Source organism: Diabrotica undecimpunctata, chromosome 2, assembly GCF_040954645.1.
Source record: "Diabrotica undecimpunctata isolate CICGRU chromosome 2, icDiaUnde3, whole genome shotgun sequence".
In the NCBI taxonomy this organism is placed as follows: Eukaryota; Metazoa; Arthropoda; class Insecta; order Coleoptera; family Chrysomelidae; genus Diabrotica; species Diabrotica undecimpunctata.
In genome coordinates, this window is record NC_092804.1 from 48,474,096 (window position 1) to 48,499,559 (window position 25,464).

Genomic DNA, 25,464 nt, shown 5'->3' on the forward strand with positions numbered 1-25,464 from the left:
ATCACATTAATATAATTGAATTCATAAAGTGTGGAAACGGTGTATTATCTCATGACTTAATTATTTTCAAAGTTAAAGCTCTGACATATCGAATTTTAGTTTTGATTTTTAACCTTTTTGGAAAAAAACTGTTACCTCCACTACCTTAGCAGGTAGAAAGTGCATATTTTTATCTTAAAAATTAAAAGCTCATATTTTTTTTAGTACAACCGTACCAAACTCAAACCAAAATCGCATTCAAACTTCAGTATAGAGAGTGTAGAGGAAACCAGTGCTCGAATTTCTTAAAATTTAATTCAAAATTATTTTACAAAAAAAATTATTAAAAAAGTACCCAAATTCTTGGGTAATGTTTGACAACATCATTGGTGTATGTTGTTGCATTTCAGTACGAATTCTCTGTTCGAGAATTTTATTGTCTTTACATATATCTTACTTTTACACACAGACATATTTTAGAAATGTGTGTTAATTTATTGAATTTTTTTTACAGAAAGAGGACAGTTATATGACAATGAATGAAATTAGTTGTACTATTTTGTGGGTGTGCAATTTCTTTGACTTGTAATTACCAAATGTTTTGGATAAAAAGCATTTAATTTCAATTGTGATGTCAAATATTAAAATTATAAAACTAAAACACAATGAGGGCCAAACAGAACACAATTAAAAGGACAAAACAGACATAAAACTTTAAAAAAAGGGGGCTTATTGGCACTACATCGCTTGGAAGGGGAGGAACGGGTAAAAATTGAATTTTTTTGTTGTCTACTATTCTTTGTTGTCTGCATTTATGATTTACATTTATGATATGCTTTCTATTTACAAAAAATTATAGATAACGCCACGTCTGCTAAGACACTGGGTGTAAAAGTTATTTTCTTTACAAAAAGGTTAAAAAACAAAAATAAAAATCGACCTGTCAAAGCTTTTACTTTAAATTAAAATTAAAATAATTAAATCATAATAGTAGACCGTTTCCACACTTAATAAATACACTCTAATACTGTCTACACTGTCTAATTAAAGTTTATAAACAAAAAATCTTAAAGATGGCGCTGTATATTCGGCTTATTTTAAAAGAAATTAATTCTGTTTATTTCACTTTTGAAAACATCATAATTTTAATAAACTCTCAAAGTGAATAAACAAAAAATAGAAGTTTGTCGCCGGCAACGCTTTATAGACTTATTGCGTCAAAAACGACGGCTTATAAAATAACGAAAAGGAAAGGAAAACGCTTTTATGTTCTCAAACACCATGCAACACCGGAGTTCAAATTACCATAAAAAACATAAAAGAAAGACTTTCAGAATGGGCCTTTATACCGAACCCCTCGATACTTTTTTTGATGTAACCAAAAAATGCAGCCGGGGTGAATTCCACGTTGGAAACGAGCAGATACGTTGATGATAAGGGCTTTGCTAATACTCGACTTGCACGTAGACTTAGTATATTTTTGGCTATAGGCAATAAATATTACATTTATTTTATAGTTAATTCGGTTTTTATTAATATGTTTTATAATATATTTGATTTAATTATTGATTTCTGCTTAAAAAAGCAAAAACACATAATATCACAGAAAGTGATGGGGTCGAAGAAAACTGACCAAAAATTAAGTCTAATATCTTAGCCTTAACCAAAGAAGTTGGTGAAAGTAATATAAATAAAAATAAATCATTTCCAAGCCGAAGAACTCCGTGGTCTTGTACAGAAGTGAAGGAAAGTGTAAAGAAAAGAAAAAAACTTACCTGAAATACATGTCAACCAAAACACAAGAGGCATACCGTAATTACAAGACAATAAGAAATGCAACACATGCACTTTTAATAAAAATAAAAAATGATACCTGGGAACGCTTTTCGAAAAAAATGGAGCATGATTTTTATTACAAACATAATATATCAATAAACGACGCTAGAACCGGAAACACCAGAAATGACTATAAATGAAAAACTTAATATAAATATACAGAGAGTTCGTAAAATACTTGAAAAGCTACAGGTAAAGATGGGATAACAAATAAATTACTGAAATATTGTAAAGCAGCAATGACAGAACAATTAGTCGGAGAGATAGAGCCGAAATTTTGAACTGATCAGTAATATGACATTTCTCTATTGGAATATATTCATTGTAACTGGGTTAAGACTTTACAGATGGACGCCCCTCGTGGTCCAGGGGGTGGCTATATAGGGATGAAGTTGTCATTTTTTTTCGGAAAAATTAACGATCGATAATATGGCTGAAAATTTGCCCAGAGTAAGATCTTGGTATAACTAGACGAAATCCCAAAGGGCGGAAGCGAGAGTGGATACATAAGGGGTGGCGGACAGGGGTGAAGTTGCAATTTTTTTGGGGAAATTAACGATAAGTAATATGTCCGCCATTTTCCTGGCTCAATATTTAGCCCCTAAAAACTCTAAATCCAAAAGGGGGGAAAGCTGGGTTGGTACAGAGAGCCATAAAACGGGGTCAAATGTACCACTTGCCTGCGCATTTTAGGTCTCGGTAACAATTTTCAAACTGATTTACTTATGATATTTTTATACCGATTGATTTGAAAATTTATATGCTCACTTCTGTTACTATTCTGAAAAGCGTCAAGTAGAGTTTTCCTCAAAATTTTCTAAAAAAATTTCGGTAAATGAAAATTATCGTAATTTTTTGAGGTAAAATCTAATTTGTAGAATCCTTTCGATTTTCTGTAAGTTATACCATGATTTTTTTCCAAAAATTTTCAAACGATTTTCCGATAAGAAAAAAAATTTAGAAAAACTTTTCTAAAACATTTGATAAAACGCTACGTCATCGTCTGAATCTTTCATAGAATATTTTGTAGTTTTAAAATGATATTATGATAATGTTTTTTTTTAAACTAAAGTCATATTTACTTTACAAATCACATTTTTTTCTGAAATATAAATATTTTACGAATTAATTTTTAATTGAATAAATGTTTGATATTAGAATGAAAAACAAAAAAAAAATATTTTCAATATAATAATCAATTGAAATTATGTGATAATTGATAAAAATTAATTATGAAACCGGTTAAGTAATCTTATTAAATTAAAGTAATTTTATAATGTTAACTATTGAATATTTTCGGTATAACAAATAGTAATTTTACTTATATAGAAAATATCTTCAAAGTAAATTTCAAAACTTAGAAAATTAATAATTCCACTATTAAATTGATTTGTATTAATAATTATGTTTAAAATGTTAAAGAAATTCTACAAATTGAATTTTACCTATTGATAAATAGAAATAGTATATTTTGTAATAATAATAATATATTAATGTAATAACACATTAAATTTTTCTTATATCTGAACAACTATTATTTATGCAATATAAATTTAAAAACCTTTTTATTGTAATAAAAAATAAGTAAAATTACTATTTGTTATACCGAAAATATGCAATAGTTAACATTATAAAATTACTTTAATTTAATAAAATTACTTAACCGGTTTTATAATTAATTTTTATCAATCGTCAGATAATTTCAATTGATTATTATATTGAAAATATTTTTTTTTGTTTTTCATTCTAATATCAAACATTTATTCAATTAAAAATAAATTCGTAAAATATTTATATTTAAGAAAAAAATGTGAGTTGTAAAGTAAATATGACTTTAGTTTGAAAAAAAAACATTATGATAAGATCATTTTAAAACTACAAAATATTCTATAAAAGATTCAGACGATGACGTAGAGTTTTATCAAATGTTTTAGAAAAGTTTTTCTAAATTTTTTTTTCTTATCGGAAAAATCATTTGAAAATTTTTGGAAAAAAATCATGGTAGAACTTACAGAAAATCGAAAGGATTCTACAAATTAGATTTTTCCTCAAAAAAATACGAAAATTTTCATTTACCGAAATTTTTTAGAAAATTTTGAGGAAAACTCTACTTGACGCTTTTCAGAATTTAACAGAAGTAAGCATACAAATTTTTAAATCAATCGGTATAAAAATATCATAATAAAATCAGTTTGAAAATTCTTACCGAGACCTAAAATGCGCAGGCAAGTGGTACATTTGAACCCGTTTTTTGGCTCTCTGTACCAACCCAGCTGTCCGCCCTTTTGAATTTAGAGTTTTTAGGGGCTAAATAATGACCCATGAAAATAGCGGAGATATTACTTATCGTTAATTTTTCCCCAAAAAATTGCAACTTCACCCCTGTCCGCCACCCTTTATGTATCCACTCTTGCGTCCTCCCTTTGGGATTTCGTCTAGTTATACCAAGATCTTACTCTTGGCAAATTTTCAGCCATATTATCGATCGTTAATTTTTCCGAAAAAAATGACAACATCATCCCTGTATAGCCACCCCCTGTACCACGAGGGTCGTCCGCCTGTAAGGTAAAGTCTTAACCCAGTTACAATGAATATATTCCAATAGAGAAATGTCATATTACTGATAAGTTCAAAATTTCGGCTCTATCTCTTGAACTAAATTAACAACAATAATTAATACAAATATAAAACACAATATGCCGGAAAGAATGAAAAACTAACTATTTCTACTATTCAAAAACCAAAACATTTACCAAAACAACCAAATGGAAGTCAGAATAGATGGAGAACTTACAGAACCTATAGATATAGGCAGCAGAATAAGACAAGGGGACTCATTGAGCTCTAAGCTCTTCAATCTAATTATGGATGAAATCATAACAAACAAAAAGGATAAAGTATGGGAAAGAAAGATGTAAAAATACTCTGTTATGCAGACAAAGCAATATTGATAGCCAATAACAAAGAAAGGTCCATAGATTCATGTTAAGAGCAAAATAATTTAATATGACAATCTCATCTCAGAAAACTAAAACAATAGTTATCAGCAAAGAACCAACTAGATGTAAAATAAAAATTGACGGAATTAGTATTAAACAAGTAATGGAAATAAAAAAACCTTGGAATTACACTGTCCGGCTATGATGACCATGGTCAAGTACAAAAAGCAAATAGACTGGCAGAATGTCTTAATAAGACCATATGGCGAAACAAACACATTAACACTGAGATGAAATCAAGTATTTATAAAGCCAGTGCAAATCCAATAATGATATATGCATTAGAAACAAGACCTGACACAGCCACCTCACAAAGGCTACTAGAAACGGAAGAGATGAGACTACTGAGAAGAATTACAGGAAATACACTGAGAGATCAAAATAGAAGTGAAGACATTAGAAGAAAATATAACGTATATAGATGTATTAATCTGCCAATCAACAAGACGAATTGCTTAGAAAGGGGAAGAAGAAGAAGAATTATTGATTTAATTTAATTATAATAATTACCAATAATTTTTTCGCATTTTTTGAGACGAACTTTTTTTATCACAACTGGTTTAGTAATCGAATTATGGTTATTTAAGGATAGATAAATAAATAGATATTTTGCGTACTTTTGCATTATTTTTTTTTTTAAATGAAAATGGACCGCTTATGAAATATAAATTTAAATATACAGAGTGACGAATGCAAACCCAGCATTGTCCATAATCTTTATTTTTATTGCAACGCCCTGTATATTATTATATTTTTAGAAGCTACTAAATAGCCCCATCTCAAAGAAGTATATTATGAATGATACAAGGTAAAATTTTAAAATTTTATATAATGTTTGTTAATACATTAAATACATACAATTTTGAAATTAATAATTTATCACGATTTAAATTAGATTACTTTGTTTTTAAATTACCTAAATACAGACATCCATTTATTAAATTAGGTATCAATATTCCCAAAATATTCGCAAAATATTGAGAAAGATATTTGGACTAACCTATTGTAGCGACGGTTCGTGAAAAGTAAAAATAAACTATGAGCTGGATGAATTAATGCAACGAGTAAATATCGTTAGCTTTGTAAAGTCACAAAGACTAAACTAGCTTGTCCACTTAGAAATACGATAATCGAGCTGTAAAAGTAATCCAGAGATGGAAAAGTAATTAAGACAAGAAGAAGGCCCCGTAAAAGATGGATAAATGATGTAGAGGAAGGCAGATCTTAAAACCATGAACACCTGGCAGTGGCGAAGGAAAGTATCCGACAAGGCAGAATAGAGAAATGTTGTTAAGCACGCCAAGACTCACAGTTTTTAGAAGTATCATAATAGACTCTACGTAATATACTTTATTGAGATCAGGTTGATAATGAGCTGATTGATGAGCACGTTTTTACAATTGGCACACGGTATAGAATAAACAACATTCGATGACTCCTGTATTGTGAAAGGATCCTTTGTCTTTGTGTACAACTTGGATACCGTTCACATTCTTAGTAGCAATTTTTAAGCCACTTACATTTTTGAAAATGTTCAATAGCTTAGGTGTGAGAACTGGAATATAGTGTAGGCAACCATACGTTATTTTAGATTGTGGTAGCTCTGATGTGTTCTGTGTCAATGGCTGTGTCAGTTGTCGGACCTCATTCAATGTGTTTCATAAAATCTAATACGTCTTGTATAAAAATAAAAAGTCAGACATAGATAAATTGAGCAACATTTATTGTTACTTACTAACAAAACATCAAAAATAAAATAAAGATTTACTTTTACATATACACACCGTAATACACCTGCATACAAAACATGTTGCATACTATCAAGACAGGTTTAAGATACTACCTCCATTAATATAATAGCAAGAACTCCTAATTACTTTTTAATTACACTATTTTTGTTTTTTTTTCTGTTCTCTATGGATCAGTCAAAACACACCATGAAAAGATGTCACTAACAAAATTTTAAAATTTTAACTTTTCAACTAAATTATAAAATGTATATTGTCCATTATTTTAAATGTTATATTTTATATGTGTGTTTTTAATGTTGAGTGTCGTAGCTTTAGAAAAATAATCTCAACGACTAGTAAGTTGTAATGACAATTTGAGATATGTTGTAAATATTTACACTTTCTTCTAATTACAGTGTCTTGAAGAAGGAATAAAAGAATTCCGAAAGCTCGACCAAAAGTCAAAAGAGTGTTTCTATAACATCCCGGCCAAACCTACTGACTGCAGCCCTAATAAACTGTGTTGTTTATTTATATCGACAGTCAATAATATCCAGTATTTCTTGTATATATATATATATATATATATATATATATATATATATATATATATATATATATATATGAATATATATAAGAATTACAGGATATTAGTGACTGTCGATATAAACAAACAACACATGTTATTAGGGTTGCAGTCAGAAAATTGGCCGGGATGTTAATGAAACACTCTTTTGACTTTTTGTCTAGCTTTCGGAATGGTTTTATCCCTTCTTCAAGAGACATAGTCGTTGAGATTATTTGTAAAAGCATTGACATTCAACATTAATAACACACATATTATAAAATATAAAATAATGGACAAATACATTCTAAAATTTTTAAAATTTAGGTACAGATAGTAAAACTTAGTTTGTCATCTTTTACTGGTGTGTTTTAACTCTGACACATAGAGAACAAAAAAAATAACAAAATTATTAGTCTTAGAACGGAAAATCCTTAGAAGATCTTTAAGACGACGACGAGATACAAGGAAAGTGGTGACGAAGACGTAACCAGGAACTCCAAGTACTCTACGGAGAAGAAAACGTCGTACGATACATTAAGGGATCTGCCGATGGCAGAAGGTTAGTTGTTCGTTCAAGAAAAAGATAAACAGATGTAGTAACGAGTAATTTATGTACATAAGAAGAGGGTGCAACAACGGGAGATTGCTGCACAAGACCATCAAGAGTAGAGGAAAATAGTAAACAAGGCCAAGACTCACTTAGAGTTGTAGTACCAAGAAAGAAGAAAAAGAGAAAGACGTTGTTTCTACACTGTGTAGCTTTGTTATTTATTATTAATTCCAGTTCTTCAATATTTTTACGTTTCGTTATTTGTTTATATATTTAAATATTTAACTGCAATCCTTCACTGCGTGGAAGAAATAGAAAGGCAGGAAAGAACGTTCTGTTCAGTTGCCTGACTATCTGTCTTCACAGATAGTCAGGCAGCGCTTAAGGCACTCAATTCTGTAAAGGACAATTCTAAGCTGGTATGGGATTGCACGTGTGCCCTTAATAAACTAAGAGACCGTAGCAATGTTACGGTAGCCTCGGTACCGGGGCACGAGGGTCATAAGGGCAATGAAAAAGCAGATGAAATGGCCAAACAAGGCTCATCATTGCCATTCATTGGACCGGAACCCTTCTGCGGAGTTGCAAAATCAGTAACAAGAACGGCTACAAGGAAATGGGTAGCTCACAAATCTCTGGAATGGTGGAGGAATTCACCTGGACAAAAACAGGCGAAACAGTTCATTAGAGAACATTTGCCAAAATTTACGGCAGACCTAATAAGCAAAGACAGGAAAACAGTCAAGGCCATAGTAGGTCTTCTAACAGGGCACTGTAAGCTGAATAGGCACTTGAAGCTGATGTGATTATCAGATGATGACCTGTGCAGATTCTGTCACCTTGAAGAAGAAACAGCAGAGCACATTTTATGTCAGTGTGACAGTCTGGCAAATGTGCTGTTCTTTGCATTAGGAGAAGAAAATCCACCGGCAAATAGCTACATAGAAGGTACAGTCTCGAAGCTACTAGACTTTATAAAAAGTGTCAGGCTAGAGAATGCTATCTAGGACTAGAGGACCACAATAAATCTGAAAAGGTCGCAGTGGAATAGGCCGAAAGGCCACCTCTCTTAATCTATTCTAATCTAATTAGATCCAGTTCTTCAATATTTTTACGTTTTGTTATTTTTATTTATATATTTAAATATTTAACTTAGCCGCTCTCTTCTGTGAAATCAAAGTTTTAACACATTAAATTTTTGTTTTTAAAAACAATTTTTTGACGACAATATACCTGTGTCTATAACTCTTTATTAATATCTACACTTTTTAATAAAATAAGATAAAAGTATACAAAAATAGCTACTTTTAGAGAAAAGAAATTCATGAACAAACATGAATGGGATGTTTATCTTCTGCTATCATATTAAAAAAAAAAAGAAATCTGAATTAGTTTAATAATCAGTTTATTTTTTTTTACACTTTTATACTAGAAGTTAACACTTAATTTGTCAATTTAACTAAAAATAAAGCAACAAAAGCGAGATTTTTATTTGAATATTCCCATATTGTGTAAATATTTTTCAAAGTTTATTTAGTAGTTCAAGTAGATCAAGCTTATGTTTATTATTATAACCTGAAAAAATCTCGAGTAACCGCCCATTCTTATGTCTCCTTTTTTTCACTTACCTCGATCCCTTCGTATGGAGGAAGGCATTTCAGGTGCTGAAAGGGCTCCGTCCGCCTCGTCCTGAATAAGGGACACGCTTCTATCTCCGAATCTTTTATTCATAGCCAATCTAAGGGAAAAGAGAAAGAATTACATGATAAAAGGCAAAAAGATAGAAGAGTTTTTACACGGAATACTGTAATTTCACCTCTGATATTTTTTCTTGGGGCTCTCAAGGATCATTTTTTGTAATAAATTGCATTAGGCGTCCTGCTATGAAGTTAAATCAAGTATTGTTTGGTTGATTATGTAAATAGAGTATTCATGGATGTAAATTATACTACCATATTTTAATCAATAAGAAGGTTATACAGAGGGTACTAATTTACAATTTTTTTGTTATTTGTTTTAGTTAAATTGGCTGAAACTTTGTGCAAACAGGTAGATTGGGCGATGTTAAGCAAACGTTCTTATTGTCCTAAGACTCAGAAATCAACTATTTCTGAGTTACAGAGGTTCAAAATGTCGATTTTTAGTCCATTTAAATAACACATATTTGCATAATATACAGGGTGTTAGTAAATAAGTGCAATAAACTTTGGGAGGTAATTCTGCATAAAAAATAATATACAAAAGTATGTCCACAAATGATTGTCTTTCAGAGATACGTGTTGCTGAAATTTTCTTACAAACTGAGGTTTTATTTATTACTCTGAAACTTGTTAAGACATTCAAGTGAAATATGGTGGATTTTAAGAGGTTATATTCATCGTTTGCGTGCATACGGGTAATGGTCTCAACTTATTTAAGGAAAAAAATGGTACACCACTGAGATAATTTATATAATAAATTATTTTTGAATTCTTCGTTTAATTTGAGATAAAAATGTTCTTGTTTTTATTATGTGAGGCGTATTTTTCATTTCTTTATAGTCCAGTCGTCAGAGATTTAACCTCTAAAAATCATACGGACAAGCTGAGTTTTGCTGATAATGTCAATTTTAGGATCCCAAAAAAGATGCAAAAAACTTTGTCACAGCTACACCTGACATTTTTCTAAAATGCCCCATCGTAAGGGTAAAAATGAAACAATCGATTTACCAAGAATCTGTTTCTCCAAAGTAAATACGACGACTTCAACGTGCATAAGAAGGTAAGAGAAATTACAGGTAAATGTAAAAACAGAAGAATAAGTAAACTTGTTAATGACAATGGAGAGATAATCGTGGACAAAGAGAGTATCAATGATACCTGGAAAAATTACATAAGAAATTTATTTTTTGATGAGAGAGAGAACCAGCCCCCAATACCTACGGAAACAGGACCACCTATACTAGTGGCAGAAATAAGAGCAGCCATAATATCACTAAAAGAAGGTAGAGCTCCAGGACCAGACGGAGTACAATCTGAATTTCTTAAACTTCTTGATGATGAATCTTTAAGAGTACTATGTAAAATCTTCAATAATATCTATGACACAGGCAATATCCCAAAAGATTGGCTACTTTCAGAATTTATTACCTTACCAAAGAAACAGGGAGCAAAAAAGTGCGGAGAATATAGGCTAATAAGTCTAATGAGCCATACATTAAAACTTTTTCTTAAAATTATACATCGTAGAATATACAAGCTATGCGAAGAGAGAAAACAAGACACACAGTTTGGATTCATGAAGGGCGTAGGTACAAGAGATGCACTGTTTAGTCTACAAGTATTATTTTAAAGATGCAGAGATATGACTTGCGATATTTACACCTGCTTTGTGGACTACCAAAAAGCATTTGATACAGTTCAACACCAAAAAATGATGGATATTCTGACAAAAGCCCAAATGGATGATAAAGATCGGCGTATAATACAAAATTTATACTGGAACCAATCAGCCACAATAAGAACGAATTTTGGAGGTGAACCAACGGAAATGATCCAGATTCTACGAGGCGTTAGACAAGGTTGTATACTTTCACCTATATTATTTAATCTATATTCAGAGGAAATATTTAGTAAAGCCTTGGAAAAATGCGAACATGGAATACTTCTAAATGGAGAACGCCTAAACAACATCCGTTATGCAGACGACACCGTTATTTTTGCAGACAGTTTGAACAGTTTACAGCAACTGATAAACAAAGTAAATGAAGTAAGTGAAAGATTTGGACTTCAAGTAAATATAACAAAAACTAAATTTATGATCATCAGCAAAAATAAAGTTAGAGACGCTCAACTACTTATCAATAATACACCAGTGGACCGAGTAAAACAGTATAACTATCTTGGAACAACAGTAAATGAACAATGGGATCACTCACAGGAAATAAAATGTAGAATAGAGAAGGCTAGGAGTGCATTCAATAACATGGCCAAACTCTTTAAAAGCCACAATCTTAATCTGGAGATAAAAGTAAGGCTCCTACGATGTTATATCTTCTCAATATTGTATTACGGAGTTGAATCCTGGACACTAACTGAAGCAATGGAGAAAAAACTTGAAGCCTTCGAGATGTGGCTATACAGGCGAATTCTAAGGATATCATGGACAGACAAGATAACCAACGAGACCGTATTACGAAGAGTGGGCAAAGAAAGAGAGGTGATGTATACCATTAAAACGAGAAAGTTGGAATATCTCGGACATATAATGAGAAACAGCACTAAATACAGATTACTGAAGGTAATCCTACAGGGTAAAGTATTCGGAAAGCGAGGAATTGGGAGAAGGAGAATATCATGGTTGAAGAACCTGAGGAAATGGTTCTCCACAACAACAACGAATCTATTTAAAGCATCAGTCAATAAAATAATTATAGCCAGAATGATTGCCAATATTCGGAACGAATAGGCACTGAAAGAAGAAGAAGAATCTGTACCCCGCAGGAAAAAATGTTTTAACTAAAAAATGTAGCTAAGATAGTTTTGAAGAAAAATGTTTGTTAGTATTTTTTGTGTAAAATGAATTGTTCTCTCAGAAGTAACGCTTAAAGCGATCGGCGATTTTGAATGTCAGTTAGGCTCGCGAAATCAATGAAATCAAAATGTGTATCAGCTCGACGGTAAAAATTCGATATCTTTTGATCAAAGTACCCTATCGACAAAAATCAAAAATTATTTTAAAGGTAAAAAGTGCAGCTTTCGTATAAAATTTTTGTATTTTGCCTAAATACGAGCCCTAACAACTATATGTTGGAACGTGCAGTTATTTTGCGAATATAATACCAATTTACCGAAATTCTTTTGTTTATTTTTTTTAATTGTTATAATATGAAATAATATGAAATTAAAAACATTTTTTATGATGTATGAAATAATTTTTGCTGCTTAATTGTATATTTTATATTGATTACTATCTAATTAATTATTTGATAATCAAAAACTGCTGACAACTAAATATTGGAACATTGTTTGCTTTTCCTCACGTTTCTTAAATTGTATCAGCCTGACGCCATCAATTTCTATTTTACATATGGCTGGTTCTTTGCTGACTACTCTTGTTTAAGTTTTCTAAGATGAGATTGTCATATTAAATTCTTTTGCTACTATGTCAAATTTGTAAACCAGAGTTTGCAGACTATCTTCATCTTGGGCTATCAATATTGGGTCGTCTGCGTAACAGAGTATTTTGATTTCTTTGATGATTTCATACATGATCAAAATAAAGAGCATGGGGTTCAATTTCCCAATGGCCCTTATCTTATTCCGCTGCCTATTTCTATAGGTTCTGTAAGTTGTCCATCTATTCTGACTTCTATTTTGTTGTTTTGGTAGATGTTTTCGATAGTTTTTATAATATTTAGAAAAGCTTCTCTATTATACAAAAGATGGATTACATCTTTGAGTCTTACTGTGTCAAACGCTCTCTTTAAGTCAATCAGACACACAAATGCTGGTCTATTATACTCCAGTGATTTCTCAGTAATTTGCTTTATAACGAATATTGCATCTGTTTTCTGGCTGTTTTTATCTCCTTTTTTAAATAGTAAAATTAGTTCGCTCGTTCTCCATTCTTCCGATAACATAAACCTATATAATAACATTTTGCTTTTGAGTTTAAACAATCGCATGTCACGGTAAATGCCTCTACGAAGACCGTATTAAACGAAATTTGTAGACTAGGTCATGTTGTTTTAAATAACGTACTTGCGTAATTTCAAAGAAGCAGTTTTAAATATTTTAGATTATTTGTAAAAGTGAAAGTTTAAATTAAGCGTTTTATAGGCAATTTCAAATGCCTCACATTTTTTGCTAAATTTCAGATCCGAAATTTTATGCTATATATTTTAAAGACTAGGCTCTAGAAATAGAAATTCTATAGTGATTGAAAATGAGATATCGTGAAAGTAATAAATTTTATTGATCTTATGAGAATAATAAAAAATAGCAAAAATCGCTTTATATAATTTTTTTTAAATAAAAATTCTTTATATAAAAAAACATTTATATATTTAACACCTCTATAAAAACTGAATTCATTTGCGGCAAAATATAAAAATTGCATATAAAAGCTGCACACTTCACCTTTAAAACGCATTTTGATTTTGGCCAATAAGACACTCCGATCCGAATCGCCAGTCACTTCAAGCTTTGTGTGTGAGAGAACGGTTAATTCTATACAAACAGTGCTTATAAACATTTTTGTTTAGAATTATCTTAGCTACATTTTTTATTTGAAACTTTTTTTTCTATAGCGTACAGATTCTTTTTTTTTTTTTTTTTTTTTTTGGCATAGACTTTTAGTCATTCAGCCAGACTCAACATGGTAAAAAAAAGATTGTCTGAGTTTATATTAAAATAAATATACAAAACAGGTAAACAGGGTCACTCTCTTCTCGCCTAGGGGCCCATCAAGGCATTTTTTTACATACAACACTAGGCCACGGTAAGAAAGGAATTTAAACAATTGGGTTAGAGACAAAGGTTACGTTATTAACTAATGTATAATTATTCACATGGTTATTTTACTATATATACATGGTACAGATTCTTAGTAAACCGATTTTTACCTTTCAACTCACCCCTCTACAGGAGGGAGTTTTAGAGAAAAACCGAGAATAAAAGAGGTAAACTTTTTGCATATTTTGGCGTCCCAATATTGACATTCTCAAAAAAATTTAACATTTTTAAGGTAAACGGTATAGGCAACTTCTTCTTTAAGTTCCATCTTCTATCGAAGGTTGGAAATCATCATGGCTATGCGGACTCTGTTGACTGCCGCTCTAAAAATTTCTGCACTACTGCACTCAAACCATTCCCTTAAGTTCTTAAGCCAGGATATTCTTCGTCTTCCCACATTTCGCTTGTCTCGGATTTTGTCTTGCATAATAAGTTGTAATATTGCGTATTTTTGCCCTCTCATCACATGTCCTAAGTACTTAAGTTTTCTTCTTTTGATAGCTAATATTATTTCCGCCTCATTTCCTATCCTTCTAGTTACTTCCACGTTTGACATTCTTTGAATCCATGATATTCATAGGATTCTTCTGTAACACCAAAATTCAAAGGCGGCCAACTGATTCAGATGGACTTGTTTTAGTGTCCACGCTTCCAAGCCATAAAGAAGAGTATAGAACACGTAACATAGGCATAGCTTCCAACAAAGAAAAAAAATATAATAAAATATATGTATAAGATGGAAGGCAACCATATATACGTATTTCTGACTATTGGTCGTCTTCAGATATATACACATATATCCATCTTATACACATATTTTATTATATTCTTTTCCTTTGTTGCGAGCTATGCCGATACCGTTTACCTTTATATATATATATATATATATATATATATATATATATATATATATATATATATATATATATATATATATATATATATAATGCACTTATGATCACAGCTAATCAGTTAGATACAAAAGAAGGGGTTATTGGATATGCAGCTGAATTGATAAAGCCAAGAGTACCTACTCTTTTTTTCAGTAATCAAATATATTTCGGTATGCTTCATACAATCATCAGTGATTGCTTAAAAGTTTATGATGAGTTACATTATAATATATAAGCAAAGATTTAACGTTCAAATTTGAGATTGCGGCCATTAGATTGAAATCGTATGTAAATAAGTCTTCGAAGAAAAAAACAAACATATTACCATGTTAAGTGGAGTTACAATTTCTTATTTTAAAAAACAAACAAACAAAATGTGAAGTATAATGTGACGAAAAAGAAGGATATTTAGGAGACTCTGATGTCCAAAACAAATTGGATCAAAATAAAAATAATTTTTTCTACGGCAAAAACCGTAATTATAAATGGCATAAACAGTCTGACAGAAACATCCGTACGCGTAAGTATAATTTGGTAGTTCATTTACCGGGGCCAAAAGGACTAGCAAGAAATATAGATCATAATAACTTTTTGCAAGCATGCAATTTGTTCGTGACCGATGCAATGCTGCAAATCATTCTCACACAGACTAATGCAAAAATTGAATCAGAATATTACATTAATTTTGTACTAATCATTCTGTTAAACCGCGAACAAGGCGCTGGATAATGGTGATTTTTTAGCAAATTCTAAATAAAGCTGTCGCTAACAGCCAGATATTGCTAAAATGTCAAATTGACAAAGAATAGAGGAGAATAAATCGTCTTCTTACACTAGAAAAATCACTGGTGATACTTCATTCGTGACAAAGGAAACTGGACAGGTTACCACGTGAACTTTAAGGCATCATTAGATAATAATTGGGCCAGAAAATACCGATGACATTTCAGAATGAGTAACCAATCCGAAAATCTTGTTGTTCTTTCTGCCCTGGAAGTAAGGTTAGAAAAGGTAAAACAGTGTGTAAAAGATGCAAGAAATATATTTGCCCAGATCATCATTATTATTCTGGCTTTACAACCCTGCGTGGGTGCTAGCCTCCTTAAAAATTTCTCTCCAGTTATCCCTATCCATCACCTTTCTCCGCCAAGCACGTATTCCCATATTTCTTATGTCTTCATCGATGGTATCAAGGAACCTTGACGTCCACTATCCACCTCAGACGTCCTATCTCTAGATCACACTGCCAATATAATTGAAAATTGTTTATGATTAGTATATTATAAAAGGAAAGTACTGTTCTTACTCTTACTTATGAATAAAATTATAATTTTTGAGAACTGTATTTTTACTGTTAAAAAATTTGGGGCCTTTGAGGACCCTGCCAGCAACTATGTGCATTATTTCACCAGCACAGTTAAGGGTTAATAGTGAAGACAGCAATTATTCCGTGCACTGAATATGGATAATTAACGAACGTGAATTATTAAATTAAAATGCTCCTGAACTATATAAAATAGTTCAACACTGCAAGTTAAACGAGTTGACATATTCTAACAATATTCTTAATTAAAATTAAATTAATAGCGTGTTATATATACCTTGTCGCCGCTCTAGTGTCTCGGGGCAGAGAGTTAAACTTGGTGGTAATGTCTTGACTTGTCAACGAGTTTTGACGGCCCAAAGTGGGAATGGTGCTATGAGGAATGCCGCCTGCAGCTCCTTGACTGCGACTGTAACAACAACGACATGATTATAAATGGAGTTGTACGAGTTTCAAACGGTTTAATTTTCATTATCATATTCAAAAGTTTTAATGTTTTAAACAATATGTGTAAGTGTATGTACATTCATTATAGTTACACAAATAAAGAGAAGAAAACTAATTATAGTAAGAAGTTTGTCTTACAAAAAGAAAAAGTAAGACTTAGGATCTGGAATCTCATTTGTAGATAAAAGTCAAGTTTCCAATATATAACACCACTGCAATTTATCAACTCAATTTAACTTTCCTTGATAGTTTTGCTTCTTTTATTGAATCGGATTTTTGGTGTTCACAATTGCATCTTTTATACTCATCGAGTCATCGAGTCATCGAGCAGAATCATAATTAGAGTACTATGTGCAATACAAATATCTCGTGGGTAACCCTACTTAGAGCAATAATTAGGTTATTTATACAAAAGGTAATTATTGGTAATATTTTTAAAGAAATTAACAAAAATTAAATTTCAGTAATTTTAAAACAATTCAGTATTGACTAGAGCCAATCATTATAATCACGTGTAGGATATTATTAAACAGTATGGAATATGGTAAATCCTCTGGTACTATGAGAATTAAAAAAGTATTTTTTTTAACTATCTCCTATTATTCTAAAACAGTGTTTCCCAAAGTGGGGGTCGCGACCCCCTAGGGGGTCGCCATGAGGTACTAGGGGGGTCGCCGAACATTTCCAAAATAAGACAAAAGCACCACTTTGTTAGATCATGTATTTTTATTTTAACAACGCCGTAAATAGAAATAAACAATTACTTATCAGACGAAATATAAAACTAAATATTAAAGTTCGTAAAAATAAAAGAGTAAAACAAAGTCGAATAGTATAATCTTATTGAGAGCTATGCGAATGTTTCTGTGAAACTAATCTTTCAAATCTAGGCTGTGTATTTGAGACACACACAATTATATCATTTTCAAGTACGAGACGATTTTTAACTCTTGTTTTAATGGCAGTCATAGACGAGAAACTTAACTCACACAAATATGATGTTACAAATGGAACCAAACATTTTACAGCTTCACTCGCCAACTGGGGGTATTCCTGCATTTTTCGGTCCAAAATTGGTCCGAGTTCTGGGAAAAAAATTGGAGCTTCAACATTCCATCACTTGATATTTCAATAAGTTTTTCTTTCATGTTTATTAGTATTTCAACATGCTGAAAGGAATCGGCTAAAAACGGATTTAGTATCCATCTGCAACTGTCGTAACTGTTTTGAATTTCTTCGGGGAAATAATCACAGAGCTGTTGTTTTAAATTGAGCAAAGTAACATGCATGTCAGCAAAACCTTGTTCAAAATTTGTAGCACTGTAATTGGATACATTTTCCATAATTTTTTGAAGGCACTGGAATGAATCGAGTTGTTTTTTGCCAAGTGAGGTACCATGAGTGACCATAAATCGATTTTTCTTAGAAACGCCTTAATTTTATCTGTGGCTGTAATTATATTAATGTCGCGACCTTGTAAATTACTGTTCAAAATATTTAATTGCCCGAAAATATCAGCAAGGAAACCTAGTTTCAGAAGCCAAATAGGATCGGAAAATTGATTTTCATATGGGGACTTCTCATCTTTCAAATACATTAAAAGCTCTGCTCTTAAGTGAAATACTCTTTATAAGACGTTGCCCCTTGAAAGCCATCCTACTTCGGTGTGATAGAGAAGATTTTCAAATAAAGCACCAATGTCTTTGCAAATTTTTCTAAAAATACGGGTCTGCAAAGCTTTTTCTTTAATGGAATTTACAACTTTAATGATGGTTTTCATAACAAAGTCCATTTCAGGAGGTAAAGCTTTGGACGCAAGAGCTTCTCGATGTAAAAAACAATGTCTCCATTTGGCATTATTTCTTGTAATTTGACGACAAGACCAGATTTATGTCCTGTCATAGCTTTAGCGCCATCTGTGCATATAGCACTACATTTACCCCACTCAATATCATATTTACTTGTACGTTTCACAAAAGTGTCGAGTAAACATTTTCCAGTGGTATTGGTCTCCAATGGGGAACAAAATAAAATATCTTCTTGAATGCCATTATTTGTATCATATCTTACAAACGTAATGAATTGGTCACAGTTAGATATATCTGTGGATTCGTCCATTTGAAGAGAGAAGTACGTGCATTTATTAAGATTTTCCACAACTTGCGCTTGAATATCTTTTGCCATATCACTAATTCTTCTTTGGATAGTATTATTTGACAGAGGTATTGTATTTAATTTTGCAGCCTCTCTTTCCTCACACATTATAATATGTACCATTTCAACAGCTGCTGGAAAAATCAGATTTTCAGCAATTGTGTGCGGATTACTAGTTTTGGCAACACGATAAGCAACTTTGTAACTTGCTAATAATGTTTTTTCATTAGTAGTGGTTGCCAAGGGAAAACTGTCTTGCTGTTTGTGAAGGACGTTCAGCTTTCTTTCAAAGAATTCTACGGGCTTGTCTTTTTTATCTGGATGTTTGCTATTTAAATGTCGAAGTAACTTTGATGGCTTCATGCTTTCTTTTGACAAGACTTGTCTACAAATAACACATTGTGGTTTATTGGAAATAACGGTAAAACCATATTTAAGATATTCATCAATTTAGAATCTGTTTTTCTTTTTATTGCTGCTACTGCCACTTTCAGACGTAGATGGTTCTGCACTTCTTTTTAAAAACTTATCCATAATTTATAATTTATCGTAGACGTAAATACGTAAACGGGAATACGTAAGTCGTAAAATATTTACTCATTACTCAAAACCGCGTTCGCCACCATAGGCTGTTTGGATTCAAACAGAGGTTTCGTTGGGCATCGCCGCTTATATAAAGCCAAAATGAGGCTACGGGAACGTTCCAGAGTGCCATCTAAGAGCGAGTGCTTTCGCGATTATCATGGAAGAGTTTTGCGATGTAGACACAAGCTAATATGTCGCGGTGTACAATGTGCAGTCGACTTCTTATTATTTATTTTTATTGTAAATGCTATTCTGGCAGAAGTACCTACTACTAATAACTAGTGGGACAGATCGCAATAATTGTATTAAAATAAAATAATTGTTTTTGATTTAAACTTAAACAGTAAAGTAAAATTAAATTTGAGAAACCATCAGATAATTGTAAATTAGGCACGCTATTTCTGTCAAATAATATTAAATAAATGAGTGGGGGGAAATTGGGGGGTCGCGAACAAATCTTTTAGCAAAAAATGGTCGTGGTTTAGATAAGTTTGGGAAACTCTGCTCTAAAATATTTGGGATCCCAGAATTTACCCGAATTCGATACTTCTCGGTTATAAAATGATTGCGATCACACTTTACCGACATTTAACAATTTGAAGTAAGAAGATGACCCTTGTAGAATGATATTTTTGTGAATAGCTTAAAATTAGCCGAAAAGCTAATACCACAAACTCAGTTGTAGAAAGCGCATCCTTCTGACCTCTTAAAAATTAATACAATATAGTACTGGATCAATAGTTGTTACTACCTGACGTGGCAAGATAGTACTTTGCATGATAGGCTTTATAAAAATGTGTATTATCCAGAAGAGAATCTAGCGAGCACCACTGTTCTATCTACAATGAGAAACTGTTCTGAAGCTTATGTGTTTACAATAAACAAGAAGTCATATACGAACGGAGCCATTGGTTTATGAAATATCAAAAGTTACATCGGCGATCGATTTTTTTTTGTAGAGAAGGCCAACATCTCATAGCGTTTTTCTTGTTAAGGACGTTCAAATATTTTGTATTTACAACCGGTGACAGAAAAAGCGATCATAAAGCCCGGACATACTACAATTCGGACATGATTTCTCCCGCAAATTATGTACGCAGTTATTTCTGTTAAATTCATCGATTTGGATCTTCTATTTACTCTTCTGATATCTGTACGACAAGACGCTATGACAGATTTGATGTATTATCTACAAACAAATAAAAGGAATTCTAATAAGCTAAACGATCTTTCTTTAGTAGGCATACGTTTACTAGACTATAAAGAAACCAAAGGAAAAGATCTAATGATAAACTCAATTAAGATTTATAAATGGTGGAGAAAACTAGCGGTTATCCGCTCGAAGCTTATATATGACGAATTTTTTAAAATTGATGCAGATATGAGGTTAAAGAGTTTGATAGCATTTTGAGTAGTTGGTATAAATTTACTGCGAAGATTACAACTTACGCGTTAATAAGTATTACAGGGAATATCTCAGAAGTTTTTGGGTAAACTGGAAGCGCGAACACGAGATCTAGTCTCAAAAAGGTAGCAAAACAATTATCATGAAATATAATGAAGATGCGATCTATAATGTTTGTCAAGATATTACTTCAAAAAGTATTTTCCAAATATTTTAAGCAGTCAGGAAATCAGGAATTCTTTTAAAACAATTGCAAACTCTGAGATATATAAAAATATCTTAATAATTGTTGGTGTTCAAGACATATCATGATTTAAAAAGATGAATATGTATCTTTATTTAAAATTTGAGCAATATCAAGAAGTTTCTTTTCAATTTAATGCATAAAAGTTATATCTTTGAAAGATGATTGTTCAAACATTCAAAGTTTCTTTATGTAGTTTGGAGAGACATTTTCATTGGCAGTATACATCCTATATTTTTGAATTTAGTTTGTAAATATATAAAATTAAGTTATACCAGACTTCAATCTTATAATAAAAACAATAGTTAGATTCAAATTAGAAATAATTAGATAAAATTTAAGAAAGCATCATCAAATGATTTGTTAAAGTCATAATTTTGGGTTAATGTTAAAAAGTATATACAAGTTTGAACTTTTAAAAATAAAGTTTCAGGTAAATAATTAATGCAAAATCAATTGGTAAAATCTTTATAAACAACGTAAAAGTTATTTTAATACTCAATTTATACTAATTGTTTAAATATCTGAATTTTAAATTGCAGAAGTATGAATAAAAAATATAAATTTTGGTGAAATGATGAACTTTAAACGTCTGTAAAATTTTAAAGAAAGCATCCTCAAAAATGAGACATATAGAAAATTAATGTAGAGAATTTATTAAATAAAATTCCAATATTTAATTTTACTCAAATAATAACATTAAAACACAATTTAGGCATATATGTATTTCGAAATTTTATATCAAAAGTAGATTTATTCTAAATGTCAAAAGTGTTACTATTTTCGATTGGTCCATTTAAAATTTCAAAGCAAGAATTTTTTATTTTGTTTAATTTTCATTGGCGGAAAAGGGACGCTAGGGGGAAAAGGCTTTCTTTGAAGCTGCTTTCTTTTTGAAAGGCTAAAATTGCCAAAATATAGAAAATTTTGTAAATTTAAAATAAAAATATATCGCAATACTTACTCTTGACATTCATCTTCCATTTAAACACATTTGTGACATATGGAACTAACATTTCATATATAAAAGGTGTTTCGGAAAACTGCAAACCAGTGTAGATGAACAAAGTTGTTCCAGAGACTTAACATTTAGCTTTTTCCTGACTCCAAGGAAGTTCACCAGTAATGTACAACATTCCTCTGGTAATATATGATTCAAAAACATCTTTAGCTCAACTTCCTGGAGAGTAATTTTTCGGAAGCTGAGCAAAATATGTATGGCCCTTATGTAATGTAAGTTATACAGGATGAGAGCTTTAATAAAAGAACCTTTTGTTTTTATTCAGTTGTTATTAATTTATAAATACTTTTTGTGAATATAGGTACCACTACCTCTTTCTTTTTTCTTTGCTTAAACTTGTCGTTTGTTTTACTTTTTGTATAGAGCAAAATGGCACGTAGTATACTTTGTATATTCATTTATTTTATTAAAACATACACATTCATATGTTCCTTTTTTCTTCTTCACGTACCATATTATCCGACATTGGTGATCACCATTGCGAAGGCTTCTTGATCTTCTTCCATATGAAATAATTGTATTGCAATTGAAATCTGAGTCCGCTCACGAATCTTTTTTAACCAAAAACCTGTTTTCTTCCAATACCTCCACTGTTTTGCGTTTAAGGATCAGATGTAATATTCTATATCGATTTAGTGTCCACACTTCTTTTCTATACAAAAGTACAGACCATATATAGAACTTAACTAACCCTTCTTTGTCTTAGTTCAAAACTGAAATGATTATTGTAAATAAATGTCTATTTTAATGAAAACAGTTTTAGTGATTGCTATTCTGCATTTTATTTCTATGTCTGGATCTAGTTGGTCCGTTATAACAGTTCCAAAATATGTAATTTTATGTACTTTTTCCACTTTAATTTCATTCAATTAAAGCTCTACATCTAGATATGGTAGCGGGTAGGCACTTCTCTGGATAGTCCTATCAGGGAAAATGAATCAATCTCTGCCCTCCGCATATTCCAGGTGTTTCCTAACCCGGGAAACTAGTACCTGCTTAGGGTCCCTTATTTAGGGTCATGGAAGTCCATAACGGCAGCCACGGCGGGGAAGAATTCCTTTGGTACGGTGTGGATGGCGGAAGTGGCAATCCCTTGATTTTAGGGATTATAAAGAATCACTATATGTGGTGAAAGGCAGCAGCGATCATCAGTACCACGACTTATTAACAGGGTAACCGAAGCATGTGATGAATATGGGCTAAAACTTAATACTTCTAAGACAAAACTTGGTTGTCAGCAAAACGGAGTTACAACCAACGAACATCAGAGCGTATGGAATAGAGTTAGAAAGAGTCCACAATATTACCTACTTGAGCGCAAACGTTAACGATAACTGGGATATAAATAAAGAAATATAAATACGCATTGAAAAAGCCAGAGCCGCCTTCTATAAATTAAAATCTTAAAATCAGAATAATACGCTGCTACATATTCTCCACATTGCTGTATTTTATGGAGGGCTGGACCCTTACAGAGACATTAATGAAAAAATTGGGGTCCTTTGAGATGTGAATTTATCGAAGAGTATTGCGGATAAGTTGGGTTGATCGAATAAGAAATGAAATAGTTTTACATCGAATGAAAAAGAGCACAGAAATAACAAAAATGATAAAAATTCGAAAGTTACAATATTTCGGTCATGTAATGAGACATCCAGAGAGGTATAACCTTCTACACCTCATAACACAGGGTAAGATCGCCGGAAGGAGAGGCCCAGGCCGAAGAAGAACATCCTGGCTCCAAAATCTCCGAGAGTGGTATCAAGAGACCACCGCTAATTTATTTAGAGCCGCCGTAAACAACGTTATTATTGCCCATATGATCGCCAACGTTCGATAATCGGGTAATGTACTGAAAGAAGAAGAAGAAGAAGAAGAAGGTTGTCATATGGGTTACGACTAAGGACTGAAAATTTAGTGTTGTTTGAGTTTATTTTATAGCCCATTTTCTCTGTCACTTCGTGATTACGACCTTCAATATGTTCCTTATATTACTAGAATTCATAGATTTATTCTCTTTTTGGTTTATTTTCCTATTATGAATTTAGTCATATTAAATTCTGATTTTGTTTGTATTCTTATCTACTTTTGTCTTGAGCTTTCTTTTGTCTAAGTTTATTACTTAATAAAAGGTAAGATTTTTAAAACTTGTTGCTGTAAAATTTTTTAAGACTTTAAGATCACATTTATCTCTATTTTTAAGGACTGTTCCATCTTTAAAATGAAATAAAATCTGATGTGTTTATTTAAGACTCTCTGTCTCGCAAACTACTCGAGATAAATATCCTTAATAAAATCTTTGAGACGTATCTCGGCTTCGTGAGGGCGTTCTTCTTACAAGATATATTTCAGTACTTAGTTTACCACTACACAAAGTTTGTGGAGGAAATAAGAAAAAAGTGATATTTTCATGACCGGTTTGAGGGTAGCAACTTCTTAAACACTTCCGAAACAAATTAAGTTATAAGCATTGCCATCTTTAACACCATAGACGTTTCGAACAAAATTGGAAAACATTTTTTAATGAAAAAATTATATTACTAAAATATAAAAAATCAATAGCCGGATGTATATTAAAAAATATTGTTGCAAAAGTAAAAGAATAAAAAACCACCTTCAAAGGTTACAGCGTTACAAAAACAAGAGACTTATTTATTCATATACCTGGTAGACCTAAAATATTTGTCAACATTGTATTATGATTTCCTTTTATGTCCCAGGTAAATATTTTCACTATTTTTGTCCAAAATTATCCATGTTTTTCGTCTTTTAATATTAGTTTTCGGTATTGTTTTTTTATTGTCCTCCTCGATATTTTTGTTTGATTTCGATCCATATTTCAATGTTCAGTAGAAGAAACTAATGTCGCTAAATTATAGTCCTACTGACTTCTCGTGATTATATTCACGTATATACTCTTTAGATTTCATGAAATATTCTATTTTGGCATTACTTCTAGATACAAAGCTTAGCAGAATGACGGTATTAGATTTTTGTTTTGATAAAGTGCAGCAACAACCGTTGATACGTATTTCGACCTCCTTAAGTCTCTTCAGAACGGTATAGCCACTGCTCTAAACACAGAGAAGCAGTGGCTATACCGTTCTGAAGAGACTTAAGGAGGTCGAAATACGTATCAACGGTTGTTGCTGCACTTTATCAAAACAAAAATCTAATACCGTCATTCTGTTTTGTTATTTACTTCGTTGGAAGTACGAGAAACTGAATTCACTAC

The 25,464-nt window shown here is 31.6% G+C and overlaps 1 protein-coding gene across 2 annotated transcripts in view; it reads right to left on the reverse strand.

Moving 5' to 3' along the window:
* The window catches only part of RhoGAP100F (Rho GTPase activating protein at 100F), a 539,358-nt gene that overhangs the window by 102,022 nt on the left and 411,872 nt on the right, over positions 1 to 25,464 (reverse strand). For both annotated transcript variants that reach the window (XM_072522830.1, XM_072522831.1), the window contains exons 10-11: positions 16,651 to 16,782; positions 9,291 to 9,400 (exon numbers count right to left, since the gene is read on the reverse strand). In XM_072522830.1, coding sequence (XP_072378931.1) covers positions 9,291 to 9,400; positions 16,651 to 16,782 — 242 coding nt within the window. The remainder of the gene's footprint in view (positions 1 to 9,290; positions 9,401 to 16,650; positions 16,783 to 25,464) is intronic.